Source organism: Lolium perenne, chromosome 2, assembly GCF_019359855.2.
Source record: "Lolium perenne isolate Kyuss_39 chromosome 2, Kyuss_2.0, whole genome shotgun sequence".
Lineage (NCBI taxonomy): Eukaryota > Viridiplantae > Streptophyta > Magnoliopsida > Poales > Poaceae > Lolium > Lolium perenne.
The window spans coordinates 35,239,233-35,260,079 of NC_067245.2; the positions used below are offsets into that span (position 1 = coordinate 35,239,233).

Here is a 20,847-nt window from a genome sequence, read left to right on the forward strand (position 1 = left end):
AATGCGCCGCCGGTTCCACTTTGAGGAGTTCTGGCTGCGCCTCGATGGCTTCCAGGAAACAGTGGCAGAGGCTTGGGGCTCGGTCCAGAGCGTCGACCCCTTTGAGCGTATGATGCTGAGACTACAGGCCACTGCGAGGAAATTGACTAGCTGGGCTGCCAAGTCGATCGGGAACGTGCGCCACAAGCTGGCAATCTGCCGTGAGCTCATACTCCGGTTTGACAAGGCCAGGGAGGGCCGCACGCTGACGCCACACGAATCGTGGCTGCACAAAGCTCTCAAGCTTTCCCACCTTGGCCTTGCGTCGCTCGATCGCACGATCGCACGCCAGCGGGCCCGTATCGCTAACCTAAAGGATGGAGACGCCAATACTGCGTTCTTCCACCAGCAGTGCTCATACCGCCGGCAGAAGAATAGGATACGCCGTATCACGGTTGGCAACCGCGTGCTCGACCAACCTGACGAGATGGCTGAGGCGGCTTTCTCGCACTTCAACGACCTGCTTGGCACGGAGTTTGTTCGAGATTGCACCCTAAACCTCGACCAGCTGATCACGCCGTCTGCTGATCTAGCCGAGCTCGATGAGCCATTCTCCGAGGACGAGATCTGGGCTGCGATCAAGCGCTTACCCGCACGCAAAGCACCTGGGCCTGACGGATTCACCGCCGAATTCCTGCGCGCATGCTGGCCCGTGGTCAAACAAGACGTGCTCGCCGTCTTCCACCGGTTCGATGAGCTACGCGGACGAGGATTCCATAAGATCAACCAAGCGCTGCTCACCCTGCTACCTAAACGCCCAGATGCCCAGACGCTTGGCGACTACCGTCCCATCAGTCTCGTGCACTTGATTGGCAAAGTCGTCGCGAAGGTGCTATCGCTAAGGCTGGCCCCGAAGCTCAACAGCCTAGTGAGCAAGAACCAGAACGCTTTCATCGGTGGCCGCAGCCTACACGACAATTTCGTGCTTGTCCGACAGTCCATGCGCCTGTTACATCAGCTACGTGAGCCGAGAGTCATGCTGAAGCTCGATCTCGCCAAAGCCTTTGACACGCTATCCTGGGCGTTCCTCTTCGAGGTGCTCCGACAGTATGGTTTCGGCGACAAATTCATGGACTGGATTGCGATCCTGCTCTCCTCCGCAAGCACGCGTGTCCTGCTAAATGGCTGCCCTGGGCCACCGATCTGGCACCGCCGAGGGCTGCGGCAAGGGGACCCCTTGTCGCCGCAGCTCTTCGTGTTGGCTGTGGATGCCCTTGGGAGGCTGGTCACGCACGCGGCCACTGTCGGAATTCTACAAGCTCTCCACCCGACCAAGACCATCCCAGTGGCATCCCTCTATGCCGACGACGTGGTCATGTTCTGCCACCCCACCGTCGCCGACGCCAATGCCGTCAAGTCAATCTTGCGGCTGTTTGGCAGAGCCTCCGGCCTACAAGTCAACTACGACAAGAGCGCGGCGACATTGCTGAACTGCGAGGAGGATGCGGCCACGGTGATCACCACAACTCTGGGCTGCCAGTTAGCGGATTTGCCCTTGACCTACCTGGGCATCCCACTGACTTTGCGGCGTCCTACCAGGGCCCAGTTCCTGCCCCTGGTGGCCAAGACCGCGGCTAAACTTCCAACTTGGAAGTCCAGGCTCATGGACAGATCGGGGCGGCTCACGCTCGTCAAAGCCGTTCTGGCTGCAATCCCCCTGCACCAGATCCTGGTTCTACAGCCGCCAAAGTGCATCCTCAAGATGCTGGAGAAGATACAGCGTGGATTTCTTTGGGAGGGAAGAGCCGAGGCTAGCGGTGGACACTGCCACGTCAATTGGCGCACTGTCAGCCGGCCAATCTCACTTGGAGGCCTCGGCGTCCATGATCTGGAGAGGGCTGGGCTAGCGCTGCGTCTACGTTGGCTGTGGCTAAGTAGAACCGACCAAGACAGAGCCTGGAGCGGCCTGGACTTGCAATTCACCCAGCAGGAGCGCTGCTTGTTCTTCGCCTCCACCCACATGATCGCCGGCGACGGACAGACCGGCAGGTTCTGGGAGGACCGCTGGATCGACGGCCGCTCCGTCAGTCAAATCGCACCGGAACTGTATGCCTGCATCCCCAAGAGACGCCGAAAGGGCACGTCGATCGCCGACGGACTACTCGCGCACCGCTGGGCTCGTGACATCCATGGTGTCATCGGCATCCGTGAGATCGGCCAGTACCTGCTGCTTTGGAGGAAGGTGGAGCAATTCACACTCACCGATCAGCCAGATCAAATGGTTTGGCGTTGGAGTGCTAACGGAACATATTCCGCCAAGACCTGCTACTTGAGCATGTTCCAAGGATCCAAGAGCTGCGGTGCATGGAGACTGATTTGGAGAACCTGGGCGCCGCCGCGGGTAAAGTTCTTCCACTGGCTTGCTCACAAGGACCGATGTTGGACAGCGGAAAGGCTGCAGAGACACGGCCTACAACACCATCCCAGATGTCTCCTATGCGATCAGGAACCGGAATCGTTGCAACACCTACTGCTAGCATGCCCCTTCTCAAGGCATGTCTGGCATGACACCTTGGCATTGCTTAGGCTCACCTGCAGGCCACCTGACAATGAGCCCTCGCTCAGCGAATGGTGGATCTTGGCGAGGCAAACAACTCCGAAGCAAATGCGCAAGGGTCTTGCCACTGTCACGCTGCTCATCCCTTGGCTCATTTGGAAGCACCGAAACGCTTGCGTCTTTGAGGGAGAGAGGCCTACGGTCCAGCGCGTGTGTGAGCAGTTTAGAGTAGAAGCAACGCTTTGGGCGAGAGCCAGTGCGGCTGGCCTCCGCGATATCCTACCCACAGACTGGGATGTACACTGAATTCCCGTATCTGTAAGCCACCGAGGTGGCTAACATCTGTAACCAACTCTTCTTTGCAATGAAATGAAACGCAATGTCATTGCGTTTTCTCGAAAAAGATGCTCTAATGCGAAGGAATTGGACAGAAGAAGACACAACTCCTCCTCAGTAATACCAACATCATGCAGACGAACAGTCCTCAAACTACTCAAGCAACCAACTTTGCCTACAGAATGAAACAAGCAGCTACTGAGGTGAAAATACTGAATTGAGTGTGCCCGCTCGCGAGATAAAAGTGAACCAGGAAAGTTGTACTTCATTTCGTTTTCTATGGGGAGCCCTAGCACAAATTCTTTGATCCCAGGCGTAAGTGCAACTTCTAGCCAGCGATCAAGATAACTTGGATGCACACTGAAATCATTGCGAGTTTGCAATTTAAATATCTCCACCCCAACGCCAGAGTGATTTTGCATGATGTGGTCAACTCTGTTGATAAAATCTTTTGTTTGTTTGCGAAGTGCTCTCATATCAAATATGAGCTTGGGATAGCATCTCCAAGAGTGAAGAAAACTATGAGACAAGCAGGCAGCACGAGCAGCATCTTGCATTGGCATAAGTGCATGTATCTTCCAAAGGATATCCTGCAGAAACATGCTACAAGAATTAAGTGTTGAAGAGTGTTGGCCATGATGACTTGTTGCTCTACATTACTCATTGAGATCAATTGTACGCCCCGTGGAGCGCGTACCAATGGATTGTACATTTTACTAGTTCAGAGCTGGCATGCCCTACAAATGGACTTTATGTTTCATGTTGAATAAAATTTGAATAGGGGTGTTTTGCCCTCGGGCTCTACGACAAATTACTGAATGATTTACTCCCTCCATCCCATATTACTTGTCGCCTAAACGAGTGAACACACGAAAATGTGTCTGGATACATGCAAATCAGCGACAAGTAATATGGATCAAAGGGAGTAATTCAGTTACCGTTATCAAGCAAACATGATTTGAACATTGAATTACTTTATGCCAAAAATTAGAAAATATAAGAGAATGCATTACTGCCTATGTTTGTAAATACACATTGTTTTGGTCTTGGGAACAGCCTCCAACGTGCAGCTTTGACTGACTTTTCACATAAGTATGTTACAGTAAGCATATATTATGTCACCATTACAATGTTTGTCATGACGAATATAATGATTCTATTTCACATGAAAAAATATAAGTTTTACATAAAATAGTTGACTTTTCGCTTTCTAGGACATCTCATCTATTTCCGAAAAAAGGAAAGTAGTACTCCCTCCGGCCCTAATTAATTGACACAGCTCAGGAGTACACTTGTAGTGGACATAGTATATGGCCGTGCGCATTAACTTGGTCCAGGGGGAATATTTTAGTTGCAGTTACATCATACCTCTGGAAGGATAACCTCTGGCTCCAATACATCAGCACTCAGAGAACCATCAGCCTGTTGGCAAGGTGAAACCTTCCTTTCAGCATGAGAGACAGTTAATCCAACATCTGTAGCCCACCCAACAAGGTCACAATATAGCACAAGAGAATGAGCAAGGATCGATGCAATTACAACACATTTACAGACTCTACACAAGTATAAGCTGCTTGAGGCCTTACCAGTTATAAACTTCAGCGGATGATGAGATGCAGGACTGCAGGACGATGGGAGGTCAGCAACAGGCTCGAGTGGACGTGGGGATGAGGAGGAAGCCATCGATGAGTTGGAGAAGGCAACTGTAGCAAACTCTAGGAGATGATGAGATTGACAGCGGGTCTTAGCGTTGTCTGAATTTGTTCACTTTATTACCAAAGGGACCACTGTCATAGCGCAAGAACAAAGAGCATTGAAATGTAGTTTGTTTAATTGCAGAAGAAGAAATAGCACACTGTAACGCAACATACTATATACAGGTCCATCTTAGTATGCAGAAGCACAAAAATTATTTACTAGAACAAATCCAGATCTAGAGCCCCATTGTGTCAAGAGATGACACCCGCTAAGACCTTGGACAACACCGAACTGGATGGAACAATGAACAATACATAAATCGATGAGTTGGCACAAAAGAGCAAGCTTATTTTTTGATTTGGATAAGAAACTAGACGTGCGGCTTGAAAATGAAGCCTAGACAGTATTTTTTTAAGACCTTACGTGAGACGCGCTTGAACCGAGGAGGCCGATCTCCAGGGAGATCTGGCCAGAAGATAGTAGGACATGGGGCAGGAGAAGAGCGATCGTGCCTCCTCTACCTCTCACACAAGGAGTCGCGCACAAAGAATAATGAGAGAGACAAGTCCATATTACCCCCCTGAATTTGTCTTAAAGTTCAGTTTACAACCGTGAACTCTTATTTGGTTCGACTTTCAACCCTAAACTTTGAAAATCGTTCGGAATAAACCCTTCCATCACTTTAACAGGTTTTGAGGTGATTTTTGTTGCCACATCAACGGATTTTTTTCGTATATGTACCAATACACCATCTCGTAAAACTAACATCAGAACACATGTTCCCCTCGTACCAGTTCATCCTGTTCGTCTTCCTCTCTCAAACGAGGTAACGGTGAGCAGGAGGAGAGGAAGCTCAGGTAGAGACGTCCTGCCATGGAAAAGCTCGGGTGGTGCAGAGAGGGAGGGGTGCAGGAGCAGTAGAGGGGGGAGAAGCGTCGTCGCTACTGCATGGAAGATGCGTGCTGCTGCTACTACCGGTTGCTAATTTGCAGAGGAAGTGAGAGATATTAAAAATCTGAGACTTGTGCTCCTAATGGTGAGAGAAAGATGAAGGGATGCAACTCGCCAGCGATTCTGATTTAACTAAGCTAGTGTATTGGAGTGGGTGTAAACACTTAACTGTCGATACTAAGTGCTCCTAATGGTGAGACAGAGATGAAGTGCTGCTGCTACTGCCGGTTGCCTCAAGTCTCAGTCTTTAGAGCAGAGTGCAAAGTAATCTGTTGGCCTTGTGCTGCTGCTACACAATCCTGCCGCAGCAGATTTCTTCTACATGATCTGGCACTGTTCAGGTCTGGCCTCCAGCATCCATAGCTCATGCATGTAAGAGGGCAAATACATGTACATGGTATTTTGACCAAGATACGGAGAAGACGCTGACCTGGCAAAAAAGAAACTGGCTTGGAACCGGTCCAAATGGAGTGAGGGGTAATTTTGGACGGTTTTCATAATTCAAGGTTGAAAGTTGAATCAAATAAGAGTTCAGGGTTGTAATCTGAACTCTAGGACAAGTTCAGGGGTGCAATATGGACTTCTCTCAAGAATAATTCTTCTACTTCCGACACAAACAGGCCGCCGGCTTGTCATGGAATAGAGGAATCGATAGATTACGAAACAGGCAGCCTAATTTCTGAACAATCTCAAATGAGCGATATCCGACATCATTTGCGGTTGTCCGAAGCGCTGAAACTCAACGGTTCATGCTGAAAAAAAAAAGAGAAGGTGTGATGGCTCCATTCCTCAGTCCATCCCCTCATGTATCTTGAGATCTGGCACCAGTGCTGGCTATAGATGGCGCCACGTCTAAGTTGATGAACGGAAAAAAAAAACACTTCACGTGACAACTTTCAATTCAGTGAAGAACAGATTTCAACACCAAACACATTCAATTAGTTGAATTCAAAGCTTTGCACTGACATGATTTCAGCTTTCATCTGACAGCACACAAACGTTCGGCCGTGATAAAGAAACTGAGTACTGAACTCCAGGAAATGTAGGTTTCAGCTCACCTGACACTGAACTTTTGACTAGCGATAGCGAAATCGACCCCAATTAAACTAGTAGATAACCAGTATAAGCTAGTGCAATAGCATCCATAATTAGTGTGTATCATCAAAATTTAACTCGGAAATTTGAAGTTAAAGCCCCAAAAGGGAACAGATCAGGATCACCCAGAAAATGGGGATTTTTATGCGTACCACGTGGATGTGATGAGGAAGGGCAGCGGCGGTGGGGCGTCAAGCCGCCGGTCGCCGCTGACTAGATGGACGGTGGAGGAGCAGAGGCGCGCCGGGGTCGGCAGTCGCCGCTGACGAGACGTGGCCTGCTCGGGGATTGAGGACGTAGCCTGCACCGGGTGCTCAATGGAAGCAGGGAGCGGAGATAGTAACCCGCCGTTGAGCGAACCTCGCCGAAGAAGAGAGGCTACGGCGGCGGCGCCCTTGGGGTCAGTCAGGTGGTGGTGCGCCGGTGCGGGGAGAAAAGAAACGACGGGATTTGGGTCGCTCCGGAAAAGGGAAGCAGCAGGGCAAATTATCGTATGCTATTCAAATTCAAGTTCCTCCTCTTTTTAGCAAAAAATCCGAATTCAATTAGACTCCGCATCGGAGATAATGTGGGCTTCAAAAATGAGATTCAATCCTGTGCACGGTTTTTATTTATTTTTCTTTCTTTACCCTTCTTGTTTTCTTATTTTACTTTTGCTTTTTTTTTGGGTTTTCATCTTTTAAAAATTATCTTTTTTGTCCTTGTGTGTTTTCTTCTTTTAGTCTTTTTTTGCAATAATACACCCACTTACATAGGACACCACATGTACAATCTCTTATCTCACATAGTTTTGGTTTGGCTGGCGAAGCATGGCTAAAAGAAACCCAATTCTATTACATGCTATGGCACTCTGTAGCCTTACACGGTGCTCCCCCGTCCGCTCCGTCGGATCAGAATCGTGCGTCCCAGATTCTTCCCCCGCTAACGTCCAAAATGATTGGCTTCTTTTCTTTTTTTCTTTTTCTTTTCTCGTCGAGAGAGCCGTTTCAGCTACGGTTTCCTCCCCATTCTCGTCCCCGTCGCCTCTCGTCTCTTCCCCGTCTCAAATCCTTCCGCTCCCGATCTCCACCGCCGTATCTGGCTCGTCGGCGGCGAGCTCCCCGACCAAATCATGTAGTAGCATATGTGGTCGAGTCGTGTAGCAGCTCGGTCGGTGCGGAGAAGCAGATCGAGGTGTTCTGGTGCGGCGCGGCGCTTGGAGGTTTCGTTCGGCGGCGCTGCGGCGCGGCGCTTGGAGGTTCGTTCGGCGGCTGGGCGGCGGCGCGGCGGTGCGGGGGCTGCAAATCCGACCGGTCCGTGGAGTACATCGTCGAAGGAGAGCATCCCCGTCGGTGAGTTCTTCGTCCATGCTTTTTACTGTTGATTTTTGGGTTGGATTTCGCTCGTTATGTAGGTCGATTTCCCCTCGTTTAAGCTTCTTCTCCTCCACTTAGGAGTCAATCGGAGTTGCGTACGCGCCGTCGCCTCCAATTAGACGATTCTTCGCGTTTTGCTTACGTTCCTGAATGCGTTAGGTTTTCGATTTTCCATGATATCATCTGTTTTAGGCACAGAGGAGGTGGATGTAGTTTGTTTGCTTCATTTTTTGTTGTTTATACATCCTGGGTATATTTAGCAGTAATGTGTGAATGCTCTGTTGGATGTATTTTTCAATACACGCCATGTGATCATCTGTTTTAGGCACAGAGGAGGTCGATTTTCCATGATATCATCTGTTTTAGGCACAGAGGAGGTGGATGTAGTTTGTTTGCTTCATTTTTTGCTGTTTATACATCCTGGGTCTATTTAGCAGTAATGCATGCGTGAATGCTCTGTTGGATGTATTTTTCAATACACGCCATGTGACTTTTAGTTGCTGACCTCATAGATGATTTTCTACAAGATGTAGTAATTATTTGCAGGATGTAGTAATTATTTGCTGAGGTTCTTCATATTTTCTACAGGATGTAGTAATTATTTTGCAAATTATCTGAATTGCATGTAACATTTGTTCTATATGATTTATTATTTTTTCAAACCATGCAGTATGATGGCAGTCACAGGAATTTTATAATTTTTGTTGATATATACATCCTGTACAATGTTCATGTCCATGCAAATGTGTTGTATAATGTTAAAAATTGTCATATAATTGTTCACATTTAAAATTGTCATATAATTGCCATATACTTGTTGTTTTGTATGTATATGTTTTGACATATTGCTTCGCTTTTTTACTTTTAGGATGTAAAAAGTAGTAACTATATACATTTGTTTTTTGTACATCTTTTCTGATGCTTATGTTGTATTTTTTTTATCCAGTGCATGCAAAATGTATATGGCACTATATAATGTATTTTTCATAATTATTTTTAATGTTTTTGCAGGTGTAATCATTTCCAATCATTTCTACCAATCATGGTATGAATGTTTGCCTATCATATCATATGTGCTTTCACTCCATGATGGTTTTTTCCTATCACAGCTTACCCAGATGACTAAACAGTTACATCTTCCTTTTTGTAGAGACCTGAACATACTCCAAAGAGTTCAAAACCTGAGAAATCAAAGTACAGCAGAATGAGGAACAAATTGCACTTAAAATCAACTGTGCAGGGTGATCTCGGTGATGAAACAGGGGTGATACCAAAGACAGATGTTGTTGGAGACGTGCCAAGTGCATCTTTGCCATTAGCCGATTTGGAAGATATAGCTGTTGATGTTGCTGTCGATGATAAACATGTTGATGAGGATAATGATCAAGAGGGGATGGTTGTTACTAAGAAGAAAAACCAGGTACTTATCCATCCATAATCCTTTGATTCTCTATGATTATGTTGGAGTGAAAATTTGTTAATTAGTCATAGGTCTGACAGGGTTCACTCCTTTTCTTTTGCTGTTTTGTCAGAGTTCTCTGTTCAATCGTTCATCTCCTATGAAAATTGTTCGTGTCTGGAAGGGCATGACACCAAAACAGATGGAATTGATTTCTACATCAGTTTTTGCTGACATTGCTCAGATGAAGTGGTCCAAGCTTGTGCCGGAGCTCTGCCGCTTCCTAATGTCTTGTTTTGATCTTGTAAGATGCTGTATGGATTTTGGAGGAAGAGGAATAATCCCAGTCAATGCTGAGTTGGTTGTCAGAGTTTTAGGTGTCCCTGTTGGCAGCGCTGATGTTCCTTATCACCCAAACGTTGACGCCACTTGTTTGGTTTTGAAGATGTTTGGTATTCACAATGGAGTACACCCAAATGTTTCAAATGTCGAGAAGGAGCTTGGTCCAGAAAATCCTGCAGATGATTCATACATGAGGAAATTTGTAATATTCCTTATTAGCTCAGTCTTTGCTCCTACTACTGGGATAAAAGTTAGTCCTAAATGTTATCCGTCAGTTGTGAATATAGAAGCCATAGGTACTTTGAAATGGGCTCAGTTTATTATTGACATCATATGCCAGACTGCAAGTGCAAAGGATAAGAAGAATTGGTTCAAGGCTTGTATGCCTTATCTCATGGTCAGTATTGTCTTTCGTATCTTAACCTCTATCTTAATCATGTTGAGGACAACACTTAGACGATTTTTCTTTTCTGAATGTGCTTTGCAGGTCCTATATGTTGATTCATTGGAAACAGACGCTCTAGATGTTCCACTGGATGGAACTCGTTGTTCAGTTTGGACAAACAAGATGATCACCACTGTATGTGATTTGGACACACGTAGTGATGGTTCATTTGGTGCCTTACCGGTACGTTTTCGTCATTCTAATTTTACATTTCGTGTATTGTTTTTTCATCTCTCAGCTAAATGTCCCTTAAATTAATTTTTGTACTGATATTCTTCCTTTTGCAGTTGAAAACTTGCTTCAGGGTTAATTTATCATTGTTCATTTCTGAACCTTCGCAAGTTGACATGTTTATAAAACGCCATCTGACGGGCAATCACACAGAAGAGGTGAGCAAATGTACCTCTAGTTGCACTGCAGCATTTTTTTGTACCCTACTGTTCTCAGCATATGTTCTTAAATATCTTCTTAAACATGTCTATCATTTTTTGTGTCAGCATTTGTTCTTTTTTCGCTAATACTGACAAGAACTTATGTTTTTCCAGTTGGTAGGATGTATATTTCTTTTGATGTGACAGAAAACTTATGTTCTCCAATTTATTTATTTTCTACACATGTTTCCAGGATATTGTGAATTGCAGAAAGGTTGTTGTAAGCATGTACGTTACTTTCGAAGATGGGTTGGTCACATTCATTCGCTCTCTGGGATGTAACGAAGGCACGACATCAAAACACAATCAAGAAGAAGTGCCATGCAGTAAGAAACAGAAAAGGCGAAGAGTTACTCGTGCTCCAACCAAGGAGGTGCTGGGAGGCCCCAAGGAAAACCAAAATCAGTCCCATGCAAAAATGATGGATGTTGACAACGTTGTACCACAAAATGCAGCTGAAGTGGCCGGTGATGTGGCAGACCATAATGCTCAGGAAGATAATTTGAACAAGAGCATTCTTGGACAGGAAGTTCCTTTACATGAAGATGATGTTTGCTTGGATGATCAGTTTGTACATCCACAGTCAAGTAATGTACCTCAACTTACTGAACTAGCAACCCCAAATGCTCTGAACCAGCTGCAGGTTTTATATGGTTCTGCCTCCCAACATACAACTTCCAGCCAAAATGCACAGTCCAAAGATCAAGATTATGATGGTAGTGGTACCAAGTTTGTGTTAATAGGCAGTTCGATAGGGAAAAAGAAGTCAGTGTCATTTGATTTACAGGGAGAAAACCATTTTCAGCAACCAAAATTAAATGAAGACACTGTAGCTTCTCCTTCAGAAACAGTTCAGTATAGTCCATCTGCTAGGAGACCAGTGACCAGGTCAATGTCTCCTAAGAAGCCAGCAATAACTTCTCAAGGAAGTCCTCAACAATCCAGAAGGTAGACTAGGCTTGCTACATCTGAATTGAGGGCAAGCAGCAACAAATCAGACATCATCGAACACGCACCAGTCAATGTTTGTTTGCAGAAAGGTGCATCCTCTTATTCTGTGAACAACACCAGCAATATAGTGTCAGAGGATGAAGCCCGGAACTCTCCAGTTCTTGTCGAAACAGAAATGCAGAGAAAACGCAGAGATTTAATTGATGATTTTCCAAGTTTTGATCTTGGATTTGAAACCCAAGTTAACCAAGAACCCTCAAACCGTCTCGACACAAAGGAGGAGGAGCTCATTGTTATATCTAGTAACGAGAGTGGCGACTCGTTAGATAAGATTTATGCCACAGTTGAGATTCCTTTGAGGACTCCTCACAAAGATCAGTTGGACCCAACAGCTACACTCCTGTTCCTGAAGCTCACAGAAAGAGAATTGTCAAGCCAGCCGCAAACCAGAAGTCGCCTTTTGTACGAAATGATAAAAAAATCAGTTGCAACAAAATTTGCCAATGATGTATACAGTAGAGTTTGTTCCTATGGAGGTCAAACTGAAGATGCGTTGAACAAACAGAAAATCATTGACTATGGATTTTTTTTTATCTATCTTTGGGACTTGGCTGATTCTGTTAGGCTCGGTGAATGGCTAAGCAATTCAACTTGCCAAATAGCACTACATGTAGTGTCAGCTGAGTTGGCGGAGCAAAAGAAGCATGTGATGCCCCTAAGGCTCGCGGTTAGTCACATACCACTTTTTTGTACTGTTTCTTCTTTTTTTACTTTTCTGTTCATGTACGTGCCATCTTTGTTTTCTGAATGCTTACATTTGCTCTTTTTCTGCACGTAGGACAAGCTTAGGAACACTAACTGTATTCATGACCGATTCGTGAAGAAGCAATTTAAATTTGATCCTGAGTGTCGCCTAGACCATAAAGAACAGGTAACTTTTTTTTGTTTCATGTTACATGTACTATTACTCACAAACTATCATCACTACTTTTTTGTACTAACACTGCAATACATGTTCCTTTTGTTTGTTATGGTCTTGTAGATATCATTTCCAGTGCTCCAAGACCTAACACCAGATATTAAACAGTTCAATGGGCATTACTATCTGATTGTGATGAATGTAAAGGCTGAGAGGTTTGAGGTGCTGGATTCGTGTGTGAGATAGTTTTTTCCCTTCTTTGATTGCAAAAATTAATTTTCGTTCTATTGGTAGAAGGTTGGATGCCTTGGTGTCAGCTAATTAAGTTCTTACCCCTGAAATCGGGACAATGATAGATATTCTTAGCGTAATATTATTTGATTGAAATCAAACTCGGTTCATGGATGCAATGTGTAGTAGTACAAATGCATTGTCTAATGGTTCTAATTTTCTATACATGTTTTGCTTTGTGAATAGTCTAAAAAAATATTACTTAGGTGTGCAAAATTATATTTTATTGACCAATATTTCCAAGTGCAATCCCTGAGCACTATGCATCATCTTGCACTTAAATTTGTCATGATGGTATTGCCATTAATGTAAATGCATTAATTTATTTCTTTTTGTATGCTTAATATAGAGGCAAGAAATTTTTATCACGGAGCAACAAGATTGATACGAGAATAATTTACTCCTATTAATATTAGCTGAACACGCGGGCATGTTTCCTAGTAGGAACATAATAACATGAGTACAACTTTAAAGCATTTTCAAATATATGTCATAGAATAGATTGCAAAATTTTGAGGAACTCTAAACTATGGCAACAATGTAGATAATTAAAGACCTAGGCATAACGTAACTCAAACTTCTTGACACTTATTGCACTTGCAGGGCTCAAGAACCTTAAAATTAACCTTTGAAGGTACTTTCCCCTCAATGTATGTCATGATAGCTTCTAGAGCCTTTCGGGCTTCAAGAAGTGTATCCTTGCCCAAAGGGAAACACTTGGCAGACCTCCTCCTATGATACCCATTAGTGGTGCCCAGGATAAGATGCTTTAGTGACGCCGCATAATCAAGAATACATCTCGTTAGCTCAATCATGGTCTTCCAAGAGCGAAAGCCATTGATGATCACACTTTTAAGTTTGCGATGGCGGTGTTTGCGAACGCAACTTGCAAATAATAAGTCTTCGCCAATTTGGACTCCGGGAATCAAACCAGGTTCGATGGTAGGCACCTCCACCTGAATGGGTGGCCTTCCTAATGTCAGTTTCTTAAGCAAAACTTCTCACATAATATTTTTCAATGCTGAGGAAATTGTTGTTACTGCCCGGTCAGCTGGCAATTAGCGATTAATAGGCAAGATATATCAGTTAATCAGCTTATCAGTCACCCACCGAGTAGTGATTAATCGGCCAGTTAATCACTAAATCGGCCGATTTTTTGAACACTATTTATTAGTAAATTTTTAAGTACATAGTAGTAAATTAATTTACCGTAAGAGTTCGGATGAAGGGCATCCAATACAGAAAAGTAGCACCAACAAGTGATTCTTAGCAAGAATGGGTTTACCAAGGTAATATGTAAGGTATCACAGTTAATGCACTAATTCGTTGTATCAAGTGCATAAAAGTGATGTAACAAAAAAATAGCTTTTCATGAAAAGGTACATGATAATTCACCAAATAGAAATCAAGATGGCCAACTAATCTGTCTAGTTATAATAAAGCAAGGTATAATCTATTAATTATTTTTCGCAGAAAAAAAGGGAAATGAAGAATGACTTACACGCAAAACGAACATCTTCAAGTTGGGAGAAGCATCAAGAAAAGAAACCAAAGAACAGAAGTCGTAATCTGGAGAACGACTTGGTATGAAAAGCTTAATCTCCAAATACTCGAGGTGAAGGAATTTACCCAAAACCATTGGTGTATTGACTTTCTGAAAAAAAAATGCCCAAAGATTAGAACTTATTTATAGCTTAGGTCAACAAATGACTGAACTGGTACAAGAAAGATAACACTAACCTCATAAAGTGAGTACAGAAAAAGAGTTTCGACATTTGGCGCAATGGATAAAAGCTTGGTACTAGCATAATGGAGCAGGTTAGGCACATCAGTACTTGTCATCTGCATTTTCTTCACTTGCAATGAATCTCCAAGAGAGATAGGTATTGTGGGGCCCTCATAATTAAGGATGGAGACTTTCGGAGCACTGCATTCTATCATCTGCAACATTTTGCAACCTCGCACGTCCAGTCTATTAAGCTTCGACAAAAGATGTGACAGCTTTAAGCAACGTATATCATAGCAGGACTCGAGGTCCAGATGCTCTAACGTGAAGGAATTGGACAGAAGAAGACACAACTCCTCCTCAGTAATACCAACATCATGCAGACGAACAGTCTTCAAACTACTCAAGCAACCAACTTTGCCTACAGAATGAAACATGCAGCTACTGAGGTGAAAATACTGAATTGAGTGTGCCCGCTCGCGAGATAAAAGTGAACCAGGAAAGTTGTACTACATTTCGTTTTCTATGGGGAGCCCTAGCACAAATTCTTTGATCCCAGGCGTAAGTGCAACTACTAGCCAGCGATCAAGATAACTTGGATGCACACTGAAATCATTGCGAGTTTGCAATTTAAATATCTCCACCCCAACACCAGAGTGATTTTGCATGATGTGGTCAACTCTGTTGATAAAATCTTTTGTTTGTTTGCGAAGTGCTCTCATATCAAATATGAGCTTGGGATAGCATCTCCAAGAGTGAAGAAAACTATGAGACAAGCAGGCAGCACGAGCAGCATCTTGCATTGGCACAAGTGCATGTATCTTCCAAAGGATATCCTGCAGAAACATGCTACAAGAATTAAGTATTGAAGAGTTGGCCATGATGACTTGTTGCTCTACATTACTAATTGAGATCAATTGTACACCCCATGGAGCGCGTACCAATGGATTGTCCATTTTACTAGTTCAGAACTGGCATGCGCTACAAATGGACTTTATGTTTCATGTTGAATAAAATTTGAGTAGGGGTGTTTTGCCCTCGGGCTCTACGACAAATTACTGAATGATTTACTCCCTCCATCCCATATTACTTGTCGCCTAAACGAGTGAACACACTAAAATGTGTCTAGATACATGCAAATCAGCGACAAGTAATATGGATCAAAGGGAGTAATTCAGTTACTGTTATCAAGCGAACATGATTTGAACATTGAATTACTTTATGCCAAAAATTAGAAAATATAAGAGAATGCATTACTGCCTATGTTTGTAAATACAAATTGTTTTGGTCTTGGGAACAGCCTACAACGTGCAGCTTTGACTGACTTTTCACATAAGTATGTTATAGCAAGCATATATTATGTCATCATTACAATGTTTGCCATGACGAATATAATGATTCTATTTCACATGAAAAACTATAAGTTTTACACAAAATAGTTGACTTTTTGCTTTTCTAGGACGTCTCATCTATTTCCGAAAAAAAGGAAAGTAGTACTCCCTCCGGCCCTAATTAACTGACGCAGCTCAGGAGTACACTTGTACTGGACATAGAGCATTAATTTGGTCCGGGGGGAGTATTTTAGTTGCAGTTACATCATACCTCTGGAAGGGTAACCTCTGGCTCCAATACATCAGCACTTGGAGAACCATCAGCCTGTTGGCAAGGTGAAACCTTGCTTTCAGCATGAGAGACAGTTAATCCAACATCTGTAGCCCACCCAACAAGGTCACAATATAGCACAAGAGAATGAGCAAGGATCAATGCAATTACAACACATTTACAGACTCTACACAAGTATAAGCTGCTTGAGGCCTTACCAGTTATAAACTTCAGAGGATAGAGATGCAGGACTGCAGGACGATGGGAGGTCAGCAACAGGCTCGAGTGGACGTGGGGATGAGGAGGAAGCCATCGATGAGTTGGAGAAGGCAACTGTAGCAAACTCTAGGAGATGATGAGATTGACAGCGGGTCTTAGCGTTGTCTGACGCTGTTCACTTTATTACCAAAGGGACCACTGCCATAGCACAAGAACAAAGAGCATTCAGATGTAGTTTGTTTAATTGCAGAAGAAGAAATAGCACACTGTAACGCAACATACTATATACAGGTCCATCTTAGTATGCAGCAGCACAAAAAAATATTTACTAGAACGTATCCAGATCTAGAGCCCCATTGTGTCAAGAGATGACACCCACTAAGACCTTGGACAACACTGAACTGGATGGAACAATGAACAATACATAAATCGATGAGTTGGCACAAAAGAGCAACCTTATTTTTTGATTTGGATAAGAAACTAGACGTGCGGCTTGAAAATGAAGCCTAGACAGTATTTTTTTAAGACCTTACATGAGACGCGCTTCAACCGAGGAGGCCGATCTCCAGGGAGATCTGGCCAGAAGATAGTAGGACATGGGGCAGGAGAAGAGCGATGGTGCCTCCTCTACCTCTCACACAAGGAGTCGCGCACAAAGAATAATGAGAGAGAGAAGTCCATATTACCCCCCTGAATTTGTCTTAAAGTTCAGTTTACAACCTTGAACTCTTATTTGGTTCGACTTTCAACCCTAAACTTTTGAAAATCGTTCGGAATAAACCCTTCCATCACTTTAACAGGTTTTGAGGTGATTTTTGTTGCCACATCAACGGATTTTTTTCGTATATGTACCAATACACCATCTCGTAAAACTAACATCAGAACACATGTTCCCCTCGTACCGGTTCATCCTGTTCGTCTTCCTCTCTCAGACGAGGTAACGGTGATCAGGAGGAGAGGAAGCTCAGGTAGAGACGTCCTGCCATGGAAAAGCTCGGGTGGTGCAGAGAGGGAGGGGTGCAGGAGCAGTAGAGGGGGGAGAAGCGTCGTCGCTACTGCATGGAAGATGCGTGCTGCTGCTGCTACCGGTTGCTAATTTGCAGAGGAAGTGAGAGATATTAAAAATCTGAGACTTGTGCTCCTAATGGTGAGAGAAAGATGAAGGGATGCAACTCGCCAGCGATTCTGATTTAACTAAGCTAGTGTATTGGAGTGGGTGTAAACACTTAACTGTCGATACTAAGTGCTCCTAATGGTGAGACAGAGATGAAGTGCTGCTGCTACTGCCGGTTGCCTCAAGTCTCAGTCTCTAGAGCAGAGTGCAAAGTAATCTGTTGGCCTTGTGCTGCTGCTACACAATCCTGCCGCAGCAGATTTCTTCTACATGATCCATCTTGTATCGGTGTTGCTATATTAATATAGCGGGGCGAAAGCCTATTTCGAGGATCTGGCACTATTCAGGTCTGGCCTCCAGCATCCATAGCTCATGCATGTAAGAGGGCAAATACATGTACATGGTATTTTGACCAAGATACGGAAAAGATGCTGACCTGGCAAAAAAGAAACTGGCTTGGAACCGGTCCAAATGGAGTGAGGGGTAATTTTGGACGGTTTTCATAATTCAAGGTTGAAAGTTGAATCAAATAAGAGTTCAGGGTTGTAATCTGAACTCTAGGACAAGTTCAAGGGTGCAATATGGACTTCTCTCAAGAATAATTCTTCTACTTCCAACATAAACAGGGCGCCGACTTGTCATGGAATAGAGAAATCGATAGATTACGAAACAGGCAGCCTAATTTCTGAACAATCTCAAATGAGCGATATCCGACATCATTTGCGGTTGTCAGAAGCGCTGAAACTCAACGGTTCATGCTGAAAAAAAAGAGAAGGTGTGATGGCTCCATTCCTCAGTCCATCCCCTCATGTATCTTGAGATCTGCCACCAGTGCTGGCTATAGATGGCGCCACGTCTAAGATGATGAACGAAAAAAAATAACACTTCACGTGACAACTTTCAATTCAGTGAAGAACATATTTCAACACCAAACACATTCAAATAGTTGAATTCAAAGCTTTGCACTGACATGATTTCAGCTTTCATCTGACAGAATACAAACGTTCGGCCGTGATAAAGAAACTGAGCACTGAACTCCAGGAAACGTAGGTTTCAGCTCACATGACACTGAACTTTTGACTAGCGATAGCGAAATCGACCCCAATTAAACTAGATAACCAGTATAAGTTAGTGCAATAGCATCCATAAATCGTGTGTATTATCAAAATTTAACTCAGAAATTTGAAGTTAAAGCCCCGAAAGGGAACAGATCAGGATCACCCAGAAAATGGGGATTTTTATGCGTACCACGTGGAGGTGATGAGGAAGGGCAGCGGCGGTGGGGCGTCAAGCCGCCGGTCGCCGCTGACTAGATGGACGGTGGAGGAGCAGAGGCGCGCCGGGAGTCGGCAGTCGCCGCTGACGAGACGTGGCCTGCCCGGGGATTGAGGACGTAGCCTGCACCGGGTGCTCAATGGAAGCAGGGAGCGGAGACAGTAACCCGCCGTTGGACGAACCTCGCTGAAGAAGAGGGGCTACGGCGGCGGCGCCCTTGGGGTCAGTCAGGTGGTGGTGCGCCGGTGCGGGGAGAAAAGAAACGACGGGATTTGGGTCTTTTCCGTCTCGCTCCGGAAAAGGGAAGGAAGACGCAGGGCAAATTCTCGTATGCTATTCAAATTCAAGTTCCTCCTCTTTTTAGCAAAATTCCCCATACAATTAGACTCCGCATCGGAGATAATGTGGGCTTCAAAAAGGAAACTGCTGGGCGTCCCCCGGGGGATTTGATTTCCCAGCCCCCGGGTCGCCAGCCGTCGGATCGGCCATCTTGGACGGCCAGATTTGCTCTTGCTGAATGTAGCAAAAAAATACCTCCCGGCAGCAAAAACATAACCCGCTTTTGCTACATTGTAGCAAAAAACGGTCCAGTCACGAAATCAAATAAAAAGGCTGAGCTCGCCGGAGACCTCGCCGGAGATCTCGCCGGAGAGCTCGTAGCAAAAAAAAAATGCTATTGTAGCAGAAAAGTGGTAATGTAGCAAAACCCAATATCATCGGAAAAAATTGAGAAGACCTCGCCGAAGACCTCATAGCAAAATTTCTATATTAAAGTAGCAAAACAACAAAATAATTATAGCAAAAAATTTGCATCACAACATTTTTTACAAAGGTCTATATTGTATCAAAAATGTGTAACGCTTTAAGCAAACTAGTAGTTTCGCCCTGCAGAGACAATGCAGCAGACCTCGTCTGCAGCAGCGCCGCCAAAAGTTGCAGCAACTCCGTGTACCTAAGGTAGCAACACCTTGAACCGTCGGTAGCAACGTCGAACACCTAAGATAGCAAATCCACCCTCCGCTGGTAGCTCTACCAGACGCCAAAGGTAGCAACGCCGGCCTCCGACGGCAGCAACAATAGGTACCTAAGGTAGCACTCTCCACTGCGGTTGGTAGCATCGCCAGATGCCGTCGAAGATAGCACCCCTTTACCAGCAGCAGCTTCCTAGCGGAGCCCCGCCTTGGTGTCCCTGCGCTCCTCAACGGCCAGCGCTGCTCGCGACCACGGTGCAGCAGAAATGGGTGATCCCGTCGGCGCAGGACGGACGAGGGCGCCGAAGGCAGGAACGGCTGCCGGAGCATGCCTGCGACGGCACGGCGGCGGCAGTGGCTAGGGTGCGGGGGTGCGGCGGCCCGAGCTCATGCGGTTGGTTCGCTGGCTGGCAATGGGGAGAGCAGGACCTCGGGGTGCCATGGCCGCACCTCGCGGCGGCGCGCGACGGCACCCGGAGCATGGCTGGGGCACGGCGGCGGGAGTGGCTGGGGTGTGGCGGCGCGTGGCAGGGTTGCTACGGGAAGCCCGAGCTCGCGCGCGGGGCTTCTCCGTCTCGGCCGCTCCATTGCGTTGCTCGCATCATGGCGGAGATGCGGAGTACATGGTGATGGGGAGGGCAGGCGCCGGAGACGGTGGCCATCGACAAGGGGACACGACGGCTTAGGCGAACGGCGGCGCAGCGGAGGCTTGGGCGAACGGCGGCGCAGCGGAAGCTTGGGCGAACGGCGGCGGAGAGCACGGCGGCGCGGTCATCTCCTCTGCGTGCGTGCGTGAGAACAAAAGTAACAGAGAAGATTAGAGCAAGAGGATAAGGTGAACGTGGTGGGGGCCACCCACGTGGTGTGCAGGAGAGGTGACCCGGACCGGATGATTCCTTCCATCGTGTGGCCAGGAAACCGGAGGTTGCGAACACATCATCCCCCGGGGGCATAGTATCATTTTCCATATTAGATTCAATCCTGTACACGTTATTTTTATTTTTCTTTTTTACCCTTCTCATTTTCTTATTTTACTTTTGGTTTTTTGGGTTTTTGTCTTTTAAAAATTATACCTTCTAGCGGCTGCAGCGAGCTACAACTCAACTTGCGCAGCAGCGAGAACGAACCGGATAAGTTCAACTCCGGTGAAAGGTATGTCGATTCGTTTGTCGATGGCCTCGATTCAGTGGT

General features: G+C 45.4%; 1 protein-coding gene and 1 long non-coding RNA gene across 2 annotated transcripts; both read right to left on the minus strand.

Annotated features, from left to right (window-relative positions):
- Positions 1 to 2,944: 2,944 nt before the first annotated feature.
- LOC139835984 (uncharacterized) lies at positions 2,945 to 7,039 on the minus strand. The gene is made up of 4 exons (XR_011751497.1): positions 6,769 to 7,039; positions 4,459 to 4,659; positions 4,241 to 4,347; positions 2,945 to 3,462 (listed from the first exon to the last, which is right to left on the minus strand). It is a non-coding gene; the product is annotated as an uncharacterized lncRNA (long non-coding RNA).
- Positions 7,040 to 13,156: 6,117 nt separating this feature from the next.
- On the minus strand, positions 13,157 to 18,988 carry LOC127331784 (uncharacterized). The gene is made up of 6 exons (XM_051357978.2): positions 18,659 to 18,988; positions 16,296 to 16,494; positions 16,078 to 16,184; positions 14,490 to 15,311; positions 14,251 to 14,403; positions 13,157 to 13,705 (listed from the first exon to the last, which is right to left on the minus strand). Exons 4-6 carry the CDS (start codon positions 14,910 to 14,912, stop codon positions 13,322 to 13,324), a joined length of 960 nt encoding a protein of 319 aa, XP_051213938.1. The 5' UTR covers positions 14,913 to 15,311; positions 16,078 to 16,184; positions 16,296 to 16,494; positions 18,659 to 18,988; the 3' UTR covers positions 13,157 to 13,321.
- Positions 18,989 to 20,847: the final 1,859 nt, after the last annotated feature.